Raw genomic sequence first — 21,172 nt, 5'->3', positions numbered from 1 at the left:
GTAGCTTGAATTACCCGGTCTACAAATGTGGTTAATGGTTCAGATGAGCCTTGGGTAACTAGATTGTATGCTTTTTCAGAAGTTCCCACTGGCTGAATCTGTAAAAAGGCTCTGCGAGCCATCCTCTTGATGTCATCTAACACCATTTTGGGTAAATTCACCTGATGTTCAATCTTATCATCCGGTGGGTCACCTGTTAATTTAGACAAGGCAAGGGTGCGAAGGTCTGCATCAGTACTTTGTCTATATGTACTCAGCACCCCCGCAAGCATTCTCTTCCATTTAAGATCCCATAATATATATTGTGAGTCTGTAAGAAATGTGGTGGCAACATGTTTGCAGTCATGTGGTGTGAGTGTGTGTCTCTCCAGGGTACATTTCAACAGCTGTTTGAAATGGGAAGAGGAGATGCCACCGTCATTAATCGCTTTTCTCAACTCTTTTAAGTCCTGGGAAGGGATAAATGTCCACGTTCTGGGATTAGCAGGTTGCTGGCTGGATACCACAGGCATGGTTCGGGGATTCAGGTTGTCCTCTTTGCGGCTATCATATTTTATTTCAAGGCAGTTTGTCAGTTGGAGATTGTTAGTACTTTGCTGAGAATTTGGTGAAATTGGGATAGGATGGTTAGGGTTTGCAGAGGTGAAATAGTTCTCTGTCTGTCCTTTATTTGTCAAAGCGGATGCCACATTGTTTCCTCCTCCCTCTCGCTGCGTGGTTTCTGTGCCAAGCTGTAGTGGAGTGCTGCTTGCTGTTAGCTGAGGCAGAAAAGTTGGAGGGGTGGAGCTCATCGGCAGCAGCACTTGTGAAGAGCCGGCGTCTGCGGAAGGATACTCTGTAGCTTTGGTTGCAGCTGTAGAATGTAGATCCGGCGGAGGGAGGGATGCAGAGGGATATGGTGCTAGAGGCAAGGAACCCGGAAGTGGTGGCGGCGGGAGCGGCCGGGGTTGTTCAGCCAGAACCGTGGGCTGTGGCGCTGCAGTGGGGGGGCATGGCGACGTCGGGTTTGCGGCCGCCAGGGGTGCCGGCCGCAGGTCCAGGAGGGGTGGGGGCGGCAGAGGCAGGGAGGCCGCGGCGGCGAAAGCGTGCAACGCTTGCAGAATGGTGGCCGATGTTTGAGATTGCACCTGCAAAATAGCCGTCGTTTTGAGTTTGTAGAAGTTCGGCTATGGTAGCCACCATAGCAGGGACAGGCACCGCTGGGGGGCCGGGTCAGGAGAAGGCGGGGCCCGCGGAGAGGTTCGGGGAGAAAGAAGTCGCCGCAAGGGCGGGTTCCGGGCGGCTCGGGAGGGGAGGCGTGGCCGCAGCAGGGAGGGGTGGGACGGCCGCGGGGGTGGGGGATGCCCGCTCGGGAGCCGCGGCATGGCCAGCGTAGTCGCTGGGGAGGGGGGTTTCCGGGTGGCTCAGCGGGGGAAGCGTGGCCGCGGCAGGGGGGGATTTGGCAGCTATCAGTGGCTTTTGAGAAGCGCAGAGCTCTGCCAAAGTTCTATGCACCGGAAGTAGTTCGCAAGCGGCGGGATCGCGCCATGAAATATCATTAAAATGTCTGTTTCCAACTGAGTCCCAAAAGTCTCTACAAAACACAGCAGAGCGCTCGGCATTCGGAAAATTAAGTAAAATCCATTCTAGAAGATTTTTTAACTCTTTCTTAGACAAGGTACTGTTATGACTACGTAAAAGGTGGTTAAGTTGCTTATAGAAATCTCGATCAGATGCAGAGTGGGATTGTCCCATTTTTAAACCAGTGTGGCTCACCTCAGTGTCGCGGAAGCGGGGTCCTCTGTCGGGTTCCGACGTACACTGCAGTCGGTGCTGAGGACTCTCCGCGGGGGTCTCCTCAGAGCTCCGGGGTCAGGCATCACTCAGGGATGGCTTCCGGTGCTCGGGAGCTCGACACCCCCCTCAGAGCTTCAGCGCGGGCAGTGCAAAGCAGTGCTCGCCTATGCTCTCTGCACATGGCAGTGTGCCACGGCAAGTCTCCTTGCAGAGCTTTAGGTCGCTGCAGATTCGCAGCGGTCACCTGTGCTCGGAGATATAACGGGCAGAAATCCTCCAAGGGCTCCAAAAACTCGCTACTTGGTAACGAGTCGTGGTGCTCGAGGATTGCCTTGGCAATTTTTAAAGAGCTCCGGCTTCGGCACTGCCTAGCAACGAAATGCCATGCTCATGACGCCGATGGGGAGGAAACACCTGGTTATTTAGTTACTGTCCATGGAGAGATGTCCTACAGGTAGAAAAGCTGGAAAGGCATCCAGACGGGTGTGGTTGCAGGTCACCGTGGGGTCTTATCCGAAGTTGGGCGCCAGTCTGTAAAGACGTTTTAAGGGGGTTCCACAGATGGTTTGGGTGGATACAGGCGAGAGATCTCTGTTGGTTGCTCTTGGGGAATGAGGTTTATTCGGGATGCAGAGAGGCCCTGCCTTGAGCTGCTAGACACAGCACGTGGCTGGGCCTGAGGTGATGGGGGAGGGGAGAGACAAAGGGGGAAGCAGGGACTCCAGGAGGAAGTTCCAGGAGGAGAGGGGAAGATCCAAGAGAGCGTCTGGCACCCCGGAGACCCCTTATCAAGGGGGGCTTCAAGGTGGGCTGGAACAGGACTTGGGCCAATGGGGTTACAGACACTTGATGTTTCAGGGGAGGGTTACAGGTGTGGGGTGAACCATACATTCTGAGGGGTGAGATGGAACAGTCCATTTGACCTTTGGATCCCTCTGTAGGTGAGGGTTATTGTCCAGCCAGTAGGGGGCATTATATTCATCCTGGCTGTACTATTGTGGTTCTTAATCATATTTATCTATCCTTCCCAACACAAAAGTGCTCTAGGTGTAGCTGGCTGATAGCGTGGCTGGCAGGCGTGTGGGCACAAGCCGCGGTTTGTGGGGTTGCTTTGAACGCCGCTACCTGATAGTGCAGCTAGCGGGAGCGTGGCAGAAATTGGGACTTGCAAGCACCGCTTACAAGCATCGCTGTGGTAATTGGTTATTTTACAGTTGGTTCTTCTGTAGTATGTTTTAATATTCCTTGTTATAAGTTTGTAATGGTTCAGTCTATGTACCCCATTCAGCTTCCCTAATGGTTCAGTCCTAAGTTGTTTGCCACTGTTTTCCCCGCCAAAACGTATGTCAATCCACATGTCAAGCTGCCTGTATACCTCCCTTGTTCCCTTGTCTTACCCCTGTCTGTCAAAGATAGCACACTCCTTTGGTTCTGGAGTGTTCCCTGACTTTCATCCCTTCCTCAGAGCAGAATTGGACTGTGAGGTTTGCTCCTTCCCCATGTTGGCTTCTATTGGGGAGCCCTTACCCTGCACCCCTCCCCTAATGCCCCCCTATTGGCCAAAGGTTGTATCGTCCCTGTGTTCCCCCCATCCCTTAAAAGTAACCCCTTGTCTTAGTTTAGGGCAAATTTGGGAGAAAAACCTCCAGAAGGAGCCCCCAGAAAACAAACCCCCACGGCCCCTTCCCCCCACCAACCTGGTTCGGGAAGAATTTTCTCGGAGAGAAGTGGAAATGAACCTATTTAACAAACATAACACTCCTCAGCACAAAAAAAAAAATTAAATCCAGATGACTACAAAACTCTTTCACCACTCTGAAGAGGTGACAAATCCAGAAAGTCTTTCCTGGGAGTATTCGCCTGGGTCCGGATGCTGGGGATGGCTGCTGCAGATCACAAAGTGCAGGCTCCTCGGTGTTTCCCAGGTTCCAGTCCAGAGCAGGTTGGAGTGATATTCAGGAAAGGGAAAGGAAAAAAAAAGACCAGGGAAAAAATTGGACTGCTTAGTGTTATGTGTAGTAAACATAATTCCCGCCATTCCTTGTATGAAATGTGTAATATTGGATACTTGTTAGATCATGCTCGCTTGTATTAGCCACCCCCACCCTCACAGGCGAGACCGGGTGTATATTGGAAACTGATTTACAAGTAAGAGGGTGTGGTTCGGCCCGGAGATGGGCCATGTCTGGAGAGATACTGGGACTCCAGGCGCTGATCATCGCGTGAATGACCCGAGATGGATATCATGGAAATCCTCCGGCTGATACATGTGAATGCAGCGTTCCTGTAAACTTCATCAAGGGATTCCACAACTCTGGACACTGAATTGTTCTTCCTCATCACCAATAAAGAAAATCTTATTAACCTATGGACTCTGAATGGAAGAAAAGACTGATTGCTGAAATCTTGGCCTCAGGCGGAATTTTCCCTTTAAAAACCACTTGTGCCAGGATGGAGGTGTGTGGGCATAGAGGAAAACCTCTGCTGAGGCTGACTCCTTGTTGCACACCCAGGGCTGACCCCAGGCTCGGCTCTGTTCTTTCCTTGTGGCTGGCTAGATAGAATTTGATTGCAAAATAAATGGTTTTTTTTTTTTTCATTTTAAATTTGCTGGACAAATTTTCATTTATAACATTGGCTAAATTAACAAGCAAAAGCAAGGGCAAAGGCAGAAGCAAGAGCAAGCAAGCAAAGCAAGCAAGCAAAAGAATAGCAAAGCAAAGCCAGCCAGCACTAGCCTCTTCTAGACAACAGACCATGGAGGGAGGTGAACCGGCTGATAACAAGGCAAAACAAACCTTCACTTTCAGAGTCAGTTCTGAAAGCACAGAACATATCAAACATAAACAAAACACACGACTGGGGATACAAGCATCATAACGTCACCCTATAACACCCCTTTAGGTTCAGATTTGGTCACTTGCTCTGCCCCAACTTCGTCATTAAAGATTTGGAGATTCAGACAAGTGCCCTTCCCTTATTCCTTTGCCTCGGTTTCCTCGTGCTCTCTGCCTCTGCTGTGCTACCCACACCACAGCAATCACCACCACCCGCAACAGCCTCGGCAGAGACTCAGGGGCAGCCACTTGCATGTCTGCCCTCTGGCCACAAGCGGGACAGCTAGCCGGCTGTCATGGGGTGACGTTATGATGTTGGTATCCCCAATCGTGTGTTCTGTTTATGTTTGATATTATGTTCTGTGCTTTCAGAACTGACTCTGAAAGTGAAGGTTTGTTTTGCCTTGTTATCAGCCGGTTCACCTCCCCCCATGGTCTGTTGTCTAGAAGAGGCTAGTGCTGGCTGAATTGCTTTTGCTTTGCTTTGCTTGCTGGCTTTCGCTCGCTTGCTTTGCTTTCTTGCTTCTGCTTTTGCCTTTGCTTTTGCTTGTTAGTTTAGCTAAGCAGTCCAATTTTTTCCCTGGAATGTTTTTTTTTTCCTTTCCCTTTCCTGAATATCACTCCAACCTGCTCCGGATTAGGACCTGGGAAACACCGAGAAACACCGAGAGCCTGCGCTTTGTGATCTGCAGCAGCCAGCCCCAGTGCCAGAGAGCAATCCCCAGCGACCACTCCCAGGAGAGACTTTCTGGATTTGTCATCTCTTCAGAGTGGTGAAAGAATTTTGTTGTCATCCGGTGTTGTTCATTTTTTTTCGTGCTGGGGAGTATTTTGTTTGTTAAATAAACAGGTTCATTTCCACTTCTCTCCGAGAAAATTCTTCCCAAACCAGGTGGGTGGGAGGGGCCGTGGGGGTTTGTTTTCTGGGGCCTCCTTCTGGAGGTCTTTCTCCCAAATTTGCCCTAAACTAGGACACCGGCAAACCTCCATCCCGTGGCCGCTGGGAGCCAGGCGCACATCGCTACTTGCTAAGGGGTAGGAGCCGGCTGAAGGTAGCCAGCAAGCCCAGCTGGGCTAAGAGTTAAGTGTTTGCTGTGTGGCAACACTGCTCTTCAGTGTTGAAAGCTGTTTCTGGGATATCCTCTGCATTAAGGGGTTTGTTGCTTGCCTTTTTTTAGCTGCAAGCAAGCAGTGACTTACCCACAGTGGCTGCTGAACTTCGAGCCCGGGCCGAGAGAGCCTGGCCTCCAAGACAGGCTCTACACAGGTGGTTTCAGCTTGAACCAAGTCAGTATCTTCACTCAGCAGGGGACTGCGTAGGCATAGAACAGGAGGATGGAAGGAAAGACAGAGTATTCTTGGGAGGGATATACCAAAGTTCAACAAGGAGCTATCTGGCCTTTGACTGGGAACAACCCCCAGTTGAAAGAGTGCTTAGAAACTCCTTGAGGTGGAGGCTGGAAGGGGTGATTCCCTGTTTTGTGTGCAGACACAGTTTTTTGCTGGGAGCCAGACTGGCACACAACTTGGGTTCTCCTTTGATGTAGAAAGTTTCAGAGGAGGGGGGATTGTACTTCATATAGATGGAGACCTCCATGTCATGCATGTACCCCTGAATTGCTGGAATACTATAACCAAGAGGTACATGCAAGGTGTGAAATAGTGAGTTTGATCTGTGGGAAAAGACACCTAGTCCCTGAGACCTGGGAGGTTTTTGAAGAAGACTGGGAAAGGGTAAAGGAGTGGCACAGCAGTATCAAAAGAAAGAACTAAGGCATTTTTTTTTTTCTCCCCAGTCCCAGTAGTTTGGATTGAACCCCTTAGGAGTTAGTAAATTTGTGGGGGACTGGGCAAACAAACAAACAAAAAAAAAAAAAGAGAGAGAGTTTTGATTTTTGAGACTCCTATTTGAACATTCGGAACTGAGTAAGCTAAGCTTGCTCTAAAAAGAAATAATGGGAGCCAGGCAGAGTAAGGAAGTACCTAAGGCCAGCCCATTAGTGTGTGTCTTAGCACATTGGAGAGAAATAGAGGGCAAAGGGGGCACGGAAAATAAAAAAAGTGTTGCTGTTGAGGCAGGGACAGAATGAAAATACTCGGTTCAGAAGGCAAAAGAATAATAATCTCTTTTTGCAGGAAGTAGCATTCCTTTTATAACCAGGATCGCTAAGGTGAAATATGATTGGTATCAAAGTGAAAACCTTTCACACCATTGGTGCACTATGAATAGCACACTGTGGTAGAACATATCTATAAACAACATGAACAGAAAGAGAGATAATAATTTTTTTCATTCCTTCTCCTAAATTTCCCAGGCTAGACTTAGGAGAATTCGCTCTCTTTTCTCTCTGACTGAACTGAGAATATCCACAAAAAAGCCTAATTAAATATTGCTCCAATTGGTGGCCAGTATATTGCCTAGAGGATGGGGCAAGGTGGCCTCCTACAGGTACATTGGAATATAACACACTGTTACAGCTAATGTTTCTACAGAGAGAAGGGAAATGGGAAGAGGTTTCTTACTGTGATATGTTTTTCTCCCTCCAAAATAACCCTGATTGGCAAAGGGACTGTGGCATCAGAGCCCCCTCTGACCCCCTTGGTCTGGCTCTTGGAAGAGAAAACAGAAGCAAAATGGGAGAACTTAAACGGTGCTGCTCAGCCTGTAGCATAAGACAGAGATGCACCAGGACAGATAAAGTTTATCGCGCAGCACTAGAGGAACAAGAACAAGATCTAGCCAACCTAGTTGGCCCTCACTTGGGAGGGCAGAGGGGAAGAGGTAGGGACCTGGGAGGGGCATTGGCACCACCTCTGCCACCTCTCCCTAATGACAGAGAAATAGGTCTCATGGAATCTACTCCACCTATTCCTCCTACTACTCCTCCATCAGAGAAGACACCAGCTCCAACCCCTCCAGGCAGCCTAATAATATCCCGAACCAGAGGACGAATACTGCAGGCCCCTTTATGGGAGACAGTAATACCAAGCAGAGGAAGGATATTGGTTAAGGTGCCCTTCTCTGCCCTTGATTTGGAAGCATGGGAAAGGGTTGCGGGAAATTACCAAGATGACCCAGTAAACACTGCTAAACATCTACAATACATTATGAAGCAGCACAATCCAGACTGGGGTGATATTCTATTGTTATTAGACGCATTCACTGAAACAGAAAAACAGTTGTTTTTAAAAACAGCAGGGGACCTGGTAGTAGACCACTTTAGACAACAAGAAGTGGATCTAAAGGAACATTTTCCACTTCAGGACGCAGGCTGGAACCCAAACCAACCAGCAGAAAGACAGAGGCTAAAGAATTATCAGGATTGGATTATATTGGGAGTGAAAAGAGCAATGCCTAAAACTATAAATTGGTCAGTTTTACATGCTATTAAACAGGGACCTTCAGAATCCCCCACAGAGTTCCTAGACCGCCTGAGAAACGCAATCTGCATCTTATGTGGGGCTACAACAAATAATTAATCTATTTTTGGGACAGTCCATGGGGGATATTAGGCATAAACTCAAAAATGTCCGAGAAGCAGATGCACGGAATTTAGAAACTTTATTGGGGGAGGCCTGGAGAGTCTTTAGCAACAGAGAAGAGGGGTATAAACAAGGGATGAAAAAATTAATAGCAATAGTGCAGGAGGAATGGAAAGAAAACCATGAAAGAGGGCAGGGACTACCCAAGAAAGGCCCTCCACTATTAGACAGAAATCAATGTGCAAACTGTAAGAAACAGGGCCATTGGAAGAAGGACTGTCCAGAATGGAAACAGAATGGTCAAGGGAATCAAAGGAGAGTAGGGGTGGTTGCCCATGTGGAAGAGGATTAGAGGGGACCGGAGGATACTACCCCAGCAGGCCCTCTGGTTGTAAATCTGAAGCTGGGGAAACAGAGAAAGAAGTAAAATTCCTAGTCGATACTAGGGCAAGGTACTCAGTTCTAAATACAGCCTTGATGCCCATAGGGGATGATTATGCTGGTAGCGTTCCGGAACACACATAATCACGGGATATGATTATATGCAGGTGCTTTTATTAAGAGCTCTGGGAGTCGGGGTACAAACCCAAATCTGAGTCCGACATGGCTTTCGAGCTGAACGTATTTTATATTCTACCGTTATATAAGTTACATATAAATTACTAAACTTATATTGTTCTATTGTATACATTGACATGAGTTTCTCGTAATCTTTCTTAGGTCCCTGACCACAGTTTCTCATTATTATTCTTATGATTAAACAGTAATTATATTTAATTACTAAACAATCATCACATCTAACAATTATATCATTTATCATGTACTAGCTACACAGGTGCAGTTCTAGCAAGTACTAGTTCTTCATGTGCTTAAGGTATTATTTTTCCAGGGCATACTAAGCTTATTTTCCTGTTAACCCTAAATCCCCATGATTTAAAAACCCTTTTTGTGGAATTGTGTTATTATATGTTCTATTATGTATAAGGTCATTCCATGTATCCCCTCGCGATCTGTAACGACCTCCCGGGTTCTCCCATTTCCCCCCACGGTTTGCCTTCCCGAGAAAGTGCCGAGTCACTCTGTTTACGTCTCTCAGACCATCTGTCAGCCACGCGGCGGGGTCGGGAGACGACCTGGCACCCTTCCATCTGTCCATCTCCCATTGGACCCCTGCACCCCACTATCCCCAGTCCCCCCGTGGCGTTATCTCATTGGCCGCCCCGGGTTTCCCCTATCCAGTACTTATAGAGCAGGTTGGGGACGCCCCGGTGCTTTTTCTCCCGCCTGGCCCCCGACTGCTGCTGCTGCCCGGCCCGCCGCCTTTTCTCCCGCCGGATTCCTGCATGCTGCCGCGGCTCTCTCTCTTGCCCGGCCCCTGACTGCCGCAGCCGCCGCCGCTTGCATCTGCTCCGCCACCACTGCCACTGCCCCGGGCGATCGCGGCTGCCTCGGACTGTCCTAGGATCGCTGCCGCAGCCTCACCGCCGCCGCCGCCGCTGCCGCGTTCGCTGCGGCTCCCGCACGTGCCGGCTGCAGCGCCGCGGCTCTGCACGCAGCCTCCCTTGGCTTGCGGCCAGCTTCGGAGCACGCCGCCCCGCCCCCGGACCGGCCAGGCGGCACGGACAAATTCGAACTTAGCACACAGCACCCTTTTCGGTTTTTGCCTTCCCAACCAAGCCGTAATAAACCGAGATATCGCCCGTGGGGGAAAAAGTCTTTCTCCTTTTATTCGCCTCGGGACTCGCCTCGCTCCAAAACCCATGCAGCACCGGCCGACCCCCACGAGGGTTCGCCGGAAAACACCGAAGTTGCCAGCGCTCCCTCCCCCACGGAGCTAGCTGGGACAAAAGGGGGGACAAGAGAGCGCTAAGGCAGTTGTGGCGCCCAACGTGGGGCTTGGGAGGTCCAGGCACACGTATGGAGGACCACCGAGCCCCGAAAAGCTCGTTGATTTACCTCGTGGACGTTACAACACCCTCGCAAGCCGTGGTTCCGTTTTAAGGAGCCAGGGCTTCCAGAGGGGTGGGGCCGGCACCTTTGGCTGGCACCGCCAAAGCTCGGCCCCCCCACGGCGAAAACTTCGCAGCTGGACTTTTCGTTTCGCCTTCAGACGTCGCCGGACCCGTGGTGAGTTACCGGGGTCCCCCTAGGCTGGGTATGCCTTGCTCCCTTTGGGGTGAGTTTCTCTTTCTCCCACAAGAGGGCGATAAGAGCCCACATTTTGTCTCCCGCTGCAGGGAGTGTGTAAGGGAAGGCTTCCCAGTCTCCAACAGGTGTCTTTTTTTTACTTTTGATATTTTACCAGCCGCGAGGGTTGTGACACGCCTTAACATCGACATAATGGGTGCAAAAATGTCTGTGTCACAGGAGAGAATCTATGTTCAAACCCTAGGAATTTTAGTGGGGGGAGGGAAGAAATGTAAAAAATCAGACGTGAAGCGCTTTGCACGGTGGCTTCTGCAGTCTTTCCAGGACCTGTCGCAGGAAAATTTGTACCAAGTTCAATTCTGGGACTGAGTGGAAAAAGAAATTGCCCAAAAGGAGGATCAGTCCCTCTCAATTTTTATCCACCTCGCAATCCAATTGAAAAATATTGTCAAAGATAACTGCGAAGGGAAGCCAGAGCCACCGCAGGGCGAATGCTGCCTCCCAAGCCCCCCAAATCCCCCAAAAACCCTCTCCGATCCCTCTCTCCCTAGCCCGGGGATTCTCAGACAGGCATCCCGGCAAAACCAGCCGCAGGCAGATTCTGGCCTCTCTGTTAACCCCCAGGCTCCATTGCAGGACAATGCTGGCATCGCCCTGCACCCTTCCCCTCCCCAAACCTCCTCTCTTAGCAAAGTTGTGAGTTTTCATTCTTTGTCTCCTAACGACCCCCTCCGCCCTACAGCCAACCCCTCCCACTCCCGAGACTTCTCCACCCACCCCTCCCCTCCACCCCCTTCTGGCACCTCCCCTAATGAATCATTCAGCAGTCCTCCCTCCGACCCCGCCCCTAGGGGTGATGTAACACCAGCCACACCCCCTAGCCCTGGTCCTGCCTCCGCCCTCGGTTCCCGCGACCCGCCCTCTGGTTCCCACACCTCGGTTCCCGAGGGAGGGGGGAGGAGGAGGAGGGAGGGAGGGAGGGGGGAAGCCGCGACCTGCCGCAACCCCTGCTTGCCTTTTCTGCCACACCAGTCACCTACACCCCGCGGCAGAGGGGCAGACCCTTGGCACAGTGGGCCCCCATCCCACAGGCTGTAATTAGAGATGTTTGCAAAGCCCAAAAAGACTTTGGTCGGGAAAGTGAATACTTTCGGGGACTTTTAAAAGTCACACTTTCCTCCAACGAGTACGTCCCTGCTGACATTCGCGCTCTGTTTTTGTGCTTGCTTACTCAAGCTGAGTTTTTGGTATGGGAATCCGCATGGAGGCGGGAGGTACGGGATGCATTACCGCAACTTTGGGCAAAAGCCGAGACCTCCTCTGACACCGATGGAGGCATGCTAACCATTGATCACCTGTGCGGGATCGGGGATTGGGACGTGGCAACAACACAGGCTGAAAAGATTCCAAGGGGGGCATTGGCAGCAACTGCCAATGCGGCAGAAAAAGCATTTTCTAAGTTAAAACCCCGTGGTCCTGTTGTTAACTGTTTTTCTATTAAGCAGGAGACACGGGAATCTTTCGTTAGTTTCGTAGACAGGTTGTACAGGGCAGCTGAATCGCAGGTGCCAGAGGACGGATTGAGGCAGGGCATGGTGAAGCAGATCGCCCTGAAGAATGCCAACGAGGCCTGCCGACAGGCGATGCTGAGCCTGCCCCTCGACCCAGAGCCAACGCTCCAGGACATGCTGGACGTGTGCGCTCGAAGGGTCACCCTGCCTTCAAAAGACCCTCCGGGGACACCCCAAACGCCATCACGGAGAGTCTCCTTTGCCGAAGCCCACACGCCATCCACGGCTCCGGCTCCTGCACGCCGCTTCACTGGGCCACCACCCAAAGGTTACCATCCAGAAAGGCCCTGCAACCTGTGCAATAAGAAAGGACACTGGGCATCTCACTGCCCCCTCAAAGAGGACTTCTTGCATTTTAAAAATCAGCAGCAAGGGCAAGGTGCCTCCAACTCAGGGGGACATTCAAAAAACTGATTTCCCAGCGCAGTCCCTCCCTGCGTGAGGACACAAATTTGGTGGGAAACATAACATCAGGGGGCAGGAGGGACAACACATTAGCATACCCACCTGAGGACAATAACTATAATACCAAACATGACATTTCTGGAGTGCACAATAGGGGAACAAGAGCTGGTGAACCAGCCTGCGTGGGAGGAGTTGGGAATTTCATCTCACAGGCATGGCTTGGTCAGGACCCCGACCATCCCAGGCCCATCCTTAACACCCAGTCCAACTTCTCTCCATACAGGTTGGCCCTAACCGAACCCCTACTGCTCAGGGACAGCAATTGGCACTTTGTCACAGTAGACACACAGGACCCAGGGACCTGGAGAAAACTCCACAGTAAGTACATCGTCCTTGGGGACACAAAATACACGCCACTCGACATCACTATCGCACCCAATTTGACACCTGCAAACCCTAAACATCTGGTGCTGTGGCTGCACTGTGCTCACCCGCCAGTCTACCTTCCCAAAGGGCAAATCATCGCCCAGGCCATACCTGTATCTGGGGCCCCTGTCTACCCAGAAGACCTGTGGAGGAAATCCGCAAAGCAGATCTACGATGTGTATCAGGCCCAGGTAATTGGGAAGGATAGACCCAAAATTGAGTGTTACATGTGGAACGGCGGTGAGCACAAGTGGCTTAACGGCCTCTTGGACACAGGGGCAGACATCACAGTCATTCCCTCACGGGATTGGCCGTCGCGTTGGGAATTGCAAGACGTGGCTGGACACATTCAAGGTGTCGGAGGGGCACAATTGGCAAAACAGTCAAAAAACATCATCAAATTTGAGGGGCCAAACAGACAGACAGCTTACCTGCGTCCGTTTGTTCTGGATTACACGGAGCCCCTGTGGGGGAGGGACCTGATGGCCCAGTGGGGGGTCTCATTGACCATTCCTACCCCCCAGATTTTTCGGGCAGCGGTCACTGAGGAGCGTCCTACCCAAAAGTTAAATTGGCTCTCTGATGTTCCAATCTGGGTAGAGCAGTGGCCGCTCAATAAACAAAAATTAAAAGCGCTCCAAAAGCTCGTGGCAGAGCAACTTGCAAAGGGACATATCCAAGAAACAACATCTCCTTGGAATTCCCCCGTCTTTGTCCTGAAAAAAACAGGCAAAGACGAATGGCGGTTGCTCCACGACCTCCGTGCCATCAACAATGTGATCGAAAATATGGGTCCCCTCTAACCAGGGATGCCGTCCCCCACAATGTTACCCAAAGATTGGGAATTGGCTGTGATTGACATCAAAAATTGCTTCTTTCATATCCCCCTCCACCCAGACGATGCACCACGTTTTGCCTTCTCGGTTCCATCCCTTAACCGAGAAGCCCCAATGGAGCGGTACCATTGGCGAGTATTGCCACAGGGCCTCAAATGCTCGCCCACCATCTGCCAGCGGTACGTAGCTTCATTGCTGACCCCAGTCCGTACAGCCACCGAGGGCGTGATCATCCAACATTATATGGATGATATCCTGATTTGTGCTCCCAATGACGATCTCCTTACACACGTGCTTAACCTGACAACCGATGCGTTGGTTGCTGCAGGGTTCGAGCTGCGAGAAGATAAGATTCAAAAGATGCCACCCTGGAAGTACCTGGGCTTGGAAATTACCAAGCGGACTATTATTCCGCAAAAATTGGCCATCAAAACCAAAATTCGGACCCTAGCAGACGTCCAGCAGCTGTGCGGTTCTTTGAACTGGGTGAGGCCATGGTTAGGCATTACAAACAGAGACCTAGCCCCTCTTTTTGATTTATTGAAAGGGGGGGAGGAGCCGAGTTCTCCCAGGGAACTCACCCCAGAGGCCCAAGCAGCTTTGATTAGGGTCCAGGAGACAATGTCTGCCAGACAGGCCCACTGGTATGATCCGGACCTGCCTTTTAAATTCATCATATTGGGCAGGCTGCCACACCTCCATGGTGTGATATTTCAGTGGACAGACACCCCAAGGAAGGGCAAGGACCAAGACCGAAGGGACCCACTCTCCATCATAGAATGGGTCTTCCTAAGTCACCATCGGTCCAAGAGAATGACAAGGCCACAGGAGTTAGTAGCGGAACTGATCCGCAAAGCAAGAGCTCGGATCAGAGAGTTAGCTGGATGTGACTTTGAATGCATTCACATTCCCATCAAATTGAAATCAGGCCAATTCACCAAGGCCATGCTAGAACATCTGTTACAGGAAAATGAATCCCTGCAGTTCTCTCTAGACAGCTACACAGGCAAAATTTCAGTTTTGAGACCAGCCCACAAAATTTTTGAATCAGAAATTCAATTTGCATTGTCCATCAAACAAATTCAGAGCAAAAAGCCACTCAAGGCCTTGACAGTTTTTACAGACGCGTCCGGGAGTTCCCACAAGTCTGTAATAACTTGGAAAGACCCCCAGACGCAACAGTGGGAGACAGACATTGTGGAGGTGGAAGGCTCCCCTCAAATAGCTGAGTTGGCTGCTGTCGTCAGGGCCTTTGAGTGATTCTCTGAACCTTTTAATTTAGTAACTGATTCGGCATATGTAGCTGGTGTAGTGTCTAGAGCGCAGGATGCTGTCCTGCAGGTTGTGTCCAACGAAGCCCTGCACAAGTTGCTCTCGAAACTGATTAAGCTAGTCTCCCACCGAGAGCAACCCTTTTATGTGATGCATATCAGGTCACATACCAACTTGCCAGGGTTTTTGGCAGAGGGTAATCGGCGTGCCGATTCTCTCGCTGCCTCCCCGGCTCAGGTAGCACCGCTCCCAGATAAGTTCCAGCAGGCTAAGATCAGCCACCAGTTTTACCACCAGAATGCGCCCGGGCTGGTCCGGCAATTCCACCTCACTCGTGACCAAGCCAGAGCCATTGTGGCCACCTGCCCGTCCTGCAAGTCGCTCCCCCTACCATCGGTGAGCTCAGGGGCAAACCCTAGGGGTCTGAAGTCCTGCGAGGTATGGCAGATGGACGTTACTCACATCCATTCCTTTGGGAGGATGAAGTACGTCCATGTCTCCGTGGACACTTTCTCTGGGGCAGTCTTTGCTTCTGCCCACGCAGGGGAGAAGGCCAAAGACATTGAAAAGCATCTGATACAGGCCTTCGCTATGCTGGGCGTCCCAAAATTGATAAAAACAGATAATGCCCCCGGGTACACATCCAAGGGATTTGTCAGCTTCCTGAAGCAATGGGGAATAGAGCACAAAACTGGCATCGCATATTCCCCGACAGGTCAAGCCGTGGTGGAACGGACTCATCAGAGTCTCAAACGCATGCTGAAACAGCAAACACCAACTATGAAGGTGGAGTCCCCCCAAGTTCGGCTCGTGCGTGCCCTCTTTACACTGAATTTCCTAAATTGTTCTTTTGAAAACCTCAACCCACCAGTCACCAGGCACTTTAACAACCACGAGCTGAGCAAGGTTAGGGAATGTAAGAGGCCGTCTGAAGACCCTCACTCATTTGCCTGCCGATTGCCACGAGAAGGAACTCCCTTCCCCCACAAGAGTTCCGGCTTGGAGAAGGCAACAGTGCCGGTGCAGCCGCTGTACCGTTCCGTTCCGTTCCGAATGAGGCCCGGCAAGAACTTGGCAAGAAGTTGGCAAGGACTTGGCGAAGACCCAGCGTGGACCCAGCACAGAGCGGCCCTCTGCAATTCCTGCTTCACTCTCCACCTTTAAGCTGAATGAACTGTTGGGGTGACTCTGGTGGTCTCTCACTAAAGACCCCTCATCTGCCTCGTTACCACCGTGACAGACGGAGATCAAGAACCCTCTCCCCAAGGACTGAGACTGAGACCCCTACCACAGAGAGTGGGGTGGGGGGAAATGACATGACCTGTTCTTCTCCAGTAACTTAAATGGACTTATTCATTATTGTGTTTGTTCAGCCTGGATGATTTTCTGTAGATACACCTGTTCCCCCCATAGCAATTTCAATAGACTCTCATTGTTCTGCACGTTCCCCCCTTTTCCTTCTGTGGACTATAACTGGACCCCTGGGTTGGGTAGGATTTCGGAGACTCTCCCCAACACAACAAGACGGATCCCCATCGTCCGGACCACTGAGGACCTCGCCTGTGTTGGTAGCTATTCCCATCCCCCCTTCTCTCTCTCTCTCTGTCTCTCTCCTTTTTATTTCTTTTCTGACCCCACTATCGCATTTATTGTTTTTGGCCCTTAATAAAGGTGCATCTGTTGTGATTAAACTGATAGTCCCCTGCTGTTTGTCTTTTGCACTTTGGGATCGGCTAACGAACCATCACCACACCCCGCTATAAGCGGATCGTGACATTAAATTGGCGTCACGGACAGGATTTCTGTCTAGGCAGAAGGGTGCAGGTTCTGTGTAGTCTGTAACAGGGGAAGGACGTTTCTCTCCAGCCGCACCTAGCCTGCCAGTCAAAAAAACTGAGCATGGTCTAGAAAGCAAGGGGGGAGATTTGAATTTCCCGCAGACTGCACATTGCCTAGACGAAAAAGCACCCACACTGTCTTCAGAAATTGCAAAAGATCTCTTAGTGCAAAAGGCGGGACGCTGTGTTGTTTTATGTTTTGCACTGTCTGGAAAGGAAGGGACAACTTGAGGAAACTAAGCAGAGCCTCCTAGGCAGGTTTTGTCTCTTCACCCACCCAGGGAAGTGAAGGGCGACACAGCGAAGACTGTGTGCTTTCCGTAACTTAAGTTTGTACCTCCCTGCCGTGGTTTTGGTTCCTTCACAAAATGAGTAATAACCTTAATGATAAGGGTAAAGTTGAATTTTATGCTTTACTAGCTAAATACAATGCCAAACCTTCTCCAGGAGGAGAAGAATGGGCACAAAGTAATTGGTTTAATTTGGATAATGTGGTTGATAGAATATGTTCTTTACAACATGATACAAGATTTAAACTGGGCAGAAATAAAACCATCTTATGCTCAGTTTTGGGAGCTTGTTTTACGGCAGCTGTAGAAACTCGCTTCCAGCAAAGAAGTGAGCAAGAAACAATAATAGACTCCCTTCAAAATTTGGTTGAAATTTTACAAAAACAATTACATGAAGAAAGAAATGAAAAACATTCATTGAGAAATGAGAACTGTGCATTGAGAGCTGCCTTAAAAGAGGAACACGTTAACAAGTCACATAATGCTGATTCCTCTATAAATCCCAAGGAAAAGGAAACTCCTCGCATTAACCAAATTTATCCTCACAAAGAACTTGAGGCAGTAAATAATTACGGGGAACATTGCTGCTCTCATTTAAGACCCTTAATTAAAACAGAATATAACTATCTCAGTGATGATGATCTTGAACCCCACATCACAACCAAACACATACCATACACTGCCACCGAGTTAGCTAAGCTTAAAAAACAATACGGACGCCTCCCATACGAATCAGAAACAGAATATGTTTTCCGGGTGTCCCTCACCGGTGGCGATCAAATTAAATTAACTGAACAAGAAGCCAGTGGGTACTGGGGACACGGTGTCTTCTTAACAACAGGAGATAAACGTGACTCGTGGTCCCTGACACAGCGCACGGCTTTCTGGGCCGGGGGAACAAACCCCTTGGAAAGGGGAGATCCTATAGCTATAATCAGTACCCCCGACCAGCTCCTAGAAAGTGTACACAAAGCCGCTTGTCTGCAAATGATTCATGAAAAGAAATTAATTCCTGGCTTTGAATCCCCAATGCAATTACCTGTGAAGCCTGAACTAATGACTCCTTTAATTCGTGGGCTTCCAGAAATACTCAAACCTACTGCCATAGCCTTACAGAAAACTATCATGACATTAAGCCCTGTAGAAAGACTAAATAGATTTCTTGGTAACCCCACTGATCGCACTGGATCTACTGATCCTGGTTTTACTCCATCCTGTTCTCCTCTCCAAGATGTAAATTCACAAACCAGTTCACCTGGCAGTAACCATAAAATTTGGACATGGGGTGAAGTTGCAGAGGATTTGATCAATTATTGTAGAAAATATGGACCTGTAAAAACCCCAGAGGAGAAACCAGAAAAATCAGAGAAAACAAAAGGGATTCGGTCTATTGGGACTCCTTACAGTAAAAATCCAGAAAAGGGAAAACAGAACCCTAACCGCCAGCATTGGTGGTCACTGGGAGTCCAAAAGGGGGTCCCCAGAGAAGTAATGGATGGTCTACCCCTTGATAAATTACAGAAAATAATAACTAATTGGCGCTATCGAAAATCAAATCCATCAGTTCAACCCGGTACACACCCTAGTGCACCCACTCTTCCTCAGAACATGGGTAAGGAAACAACTTTCTCACAGTCCCTCCCGCAAAACCGGGGTAGTGGACAAAAACTAACCATTTCACAACTTTCCTCTCAGAACTCAGGCTGTGACCCAAACTTAACATTCTCCCAGTTTCTCTCTCAAAATCCAGGCAGTGAGTCATCTCTTTCTCAGCCTTTTCCTCAAAATCTGAGCAATGAACTGACACAACACCAGGGAAACTAATTTCTCCGTCCCTTACAGGTGAGCGAAGAGACGGAGCATGGGTATATTTAAGAAGGCTCACTAAAAATAAATCAGGAGATATTTTGATCACAGCTATCGTGGGTCCCAAACGTGCTCTTGTAACCTTTTTGATTGACACTGGGGCTCAAATCTCTGCATTAATAGAAAAAGATGCCCAGAGGAGCGGTGTTGTTCCGACTAAGAGACAATACTGTGTCCTTAATGCTCTAGAAATGTCAGAATCTATGAATGTGGCCTTAGTTAAACTTACTCTTCCTGGAGATGAGGATCAATTGGTTGTTAAAATGGTAATCGGGGACATCCCAAACAATTTACTAGGGATGGATGTCCTTGTTGGGAGACAATGGGAGGACTCAGAAGGATCTTTATGGTGTTTTGGTGCTATGCCTTTAAATATAAGGCTGCTTCAAACTGCACCTGCTCTGCCATATAGCAAAACCACCAATGTAAAACAATACCCCCTACCTTCTGGTGCCAGAGAAGGTATCAAACTGGTTATACAGGATCTGCGAGACCAGGGGGTAATAATTAACACACATTCTGCTTTCAACTCACCCGTCTGGCCAGTCCGAAAACCTAATGGGAAATGGAGACTGACAGTCGATTTTCGCAGGCTTAATGCCAACACAGATCCTCTCACAGCAGCGGTCCCAAACTTAGCAGAATTAATAACATCTATTCAAGAAAAAGCTCATCCAATTATGGCAACCATAGATGTCAAAGATATGTTTTTTATGATACCATTACAACCAGAAGATATGGACCGTTTTGCCTTTACGTGGGAAGGACAGCAATACACTTTCACTAGACTCCCACAAGGATACAAGCATTCACCCACCTTAGCCCACCCTGCCTTAGCTAAAGAACTAGAGGAGATATCCAAACCTGATGATGTAGCAGTGTATCAATACATTGATGATATTTTGGTGGGAGGGGATGAAATTGAAGCAGTAAGAGAGACTCAACAGAAAATAATCTCCCATTTAGAGAGTCTCGATTTACAGATCTCCCCAGAAAAGATTCAAAAACCCTCTCAAGAAGTAAAGTTTCTGGGGATTTGGTGGAAAGGAGGCATGACATGTATTCCACCTGATACCTTAACTTCTTTAGATCAGATTAAAATGCCTCATTCCAGGAAAGATCTACAACAGGCTCTGGGATTATTAGTGTTTTGGAGAAAACACATTCCAGATTTCTCAATAATTGCTAGGCCCCTTTATGACTTGCTAAGAAAAGGGGTAAAATGGGATTGGACTCCTTCTCAGGAAGAAGCATTGCAATTACTAATTTTTGAAGCAACTGCTCATCAAGCACTGGGCCCTATTCATCCTACAGACCCCTTTCAGGTAGAATGGGGATTTGCTGTCTCAGGATTGGCAGTACACATTTGGCAGCGGGGACCCGAGGGTCCAACAAGGCCTGTTGGTTTTTATTGCCGTGGTTTCAGAGATGCTGAGAAAAGGTACACTACCTGGGAAAAGGGATTGTTTGTAGTCAGCCTAGCCCTCATTGAAGTAGAAAAGATCACACGTCAACAACCTATTATACTAAGAGGCCCCTTCAAAGTTATCAAGACAGTCATCAATGGGACCCCCCCCCCGACGGGGTGGCCCAGAGGGCCTCGGTAAGAAAGTGGTATGCTCAGATTGAACATTACTGTAACATCTTTACAATAACAGAAGGAGCTGTGAAAAATTTGGCAATACAAGAAACTGAGAGCTTGGATAGCGGCCAGGACAAACCTGCCTCTGTAATCAAAGTGGCCCCTCCTTTCTGCCCTGAAAAATCAGCAAACTCCTGGTTCACTGATGCTTCTGCTAAAAGGGAAGGAAAGATATGGAAATATAGAGCAGCAGCACTCCACATCTCTTCTGGTGAGCAAATTATCACAGAGGGAGAAGGTAGCGCACAGGTTGGGGAACTAATAGCTGTCTGGAGTGTTTTCCAAAGAGAAGCACAAAATTCCTCTTCAGTCTACATTTACACTGACTCATATGCTGTGTACAAAGGTTGTACTGAGTGGCTTCCTTTTTGGCAACAAAATGATTGGGAGGTGAATAGAATCCCAGTCTGGCAAAAGGAAAAATGGCAAGAAATATTAAATATAGCAAGTCAGGGGAATTTTGCAGTGGGATGGGTAGCTTCTCATCAAACAGACGGAAATCCAGCAGGAGAGTGGAATAATAAAGCTGATGAACTAGCAAGGCTTAGTCCCCTGAAAAAGGAGCAAATTACAGAAGAATGGGATCAACTGTTAGAATGGCTTCATGTCAAAAGACAGCACACAGGTGTGAAAGATTTATATCAAGAAGCTCATGCTCGAGGTTGGCCTGTTACCAGAGAAATGTGTAAAACCTGCATATCAGCTTGTGAGCAGTGTCGCAGGCGACTGGAAAGACACCCTTTAGAAGATGACCCTTTGCATTTAAGGAAAGGTAAAGGTTT

The 21,172-nt window shown here is 49.1% G+C and overlaps 1 protein-coding gene across 1 annotated transcript; it reads left to right on the top strand.

Annotated features, from left to right (window-relative positions):
• Positions 1-1,168: 1,168 nt before the first annotated feature.
• On the top strand, positions 1,169-18,591 carry LOC140682106 (uncharacterized). The gene is made up of 3 exons (XM_072923028.1): positions 1,169-1,239; positions 17,482-18,287; positions 18,578-18,591. The coding sequence occupies exons 1-3, from the start codon at positions 1,169-1,171 to the stop codon at positions 18,589-18,591; spliced, it is 891 nt and encodes a 296-aa protein (XP_072779129.1).
• The last annotated feature ends 2,581 nt before the right edge of the window (positions 18,592-21,172 follow it).

The sequence above is a fragment of the Taeniopygia guttata genome, chromosome W (assembly GCF_048771995.1).
Source record: "Taeniopygia guttata chromosome W, bTaeGut7.mat, whole genome shotgun sequence".
Taxonomy (NCBI): Eukaryota; Metazoa; Chordata; class Aves; order Passeriformes; family Estrildidae; genus Taeniopygia; species Taeniopygia guttata.
This window is presented reverse-complemented; position numbering and strand designations above follow the sequence as displayed.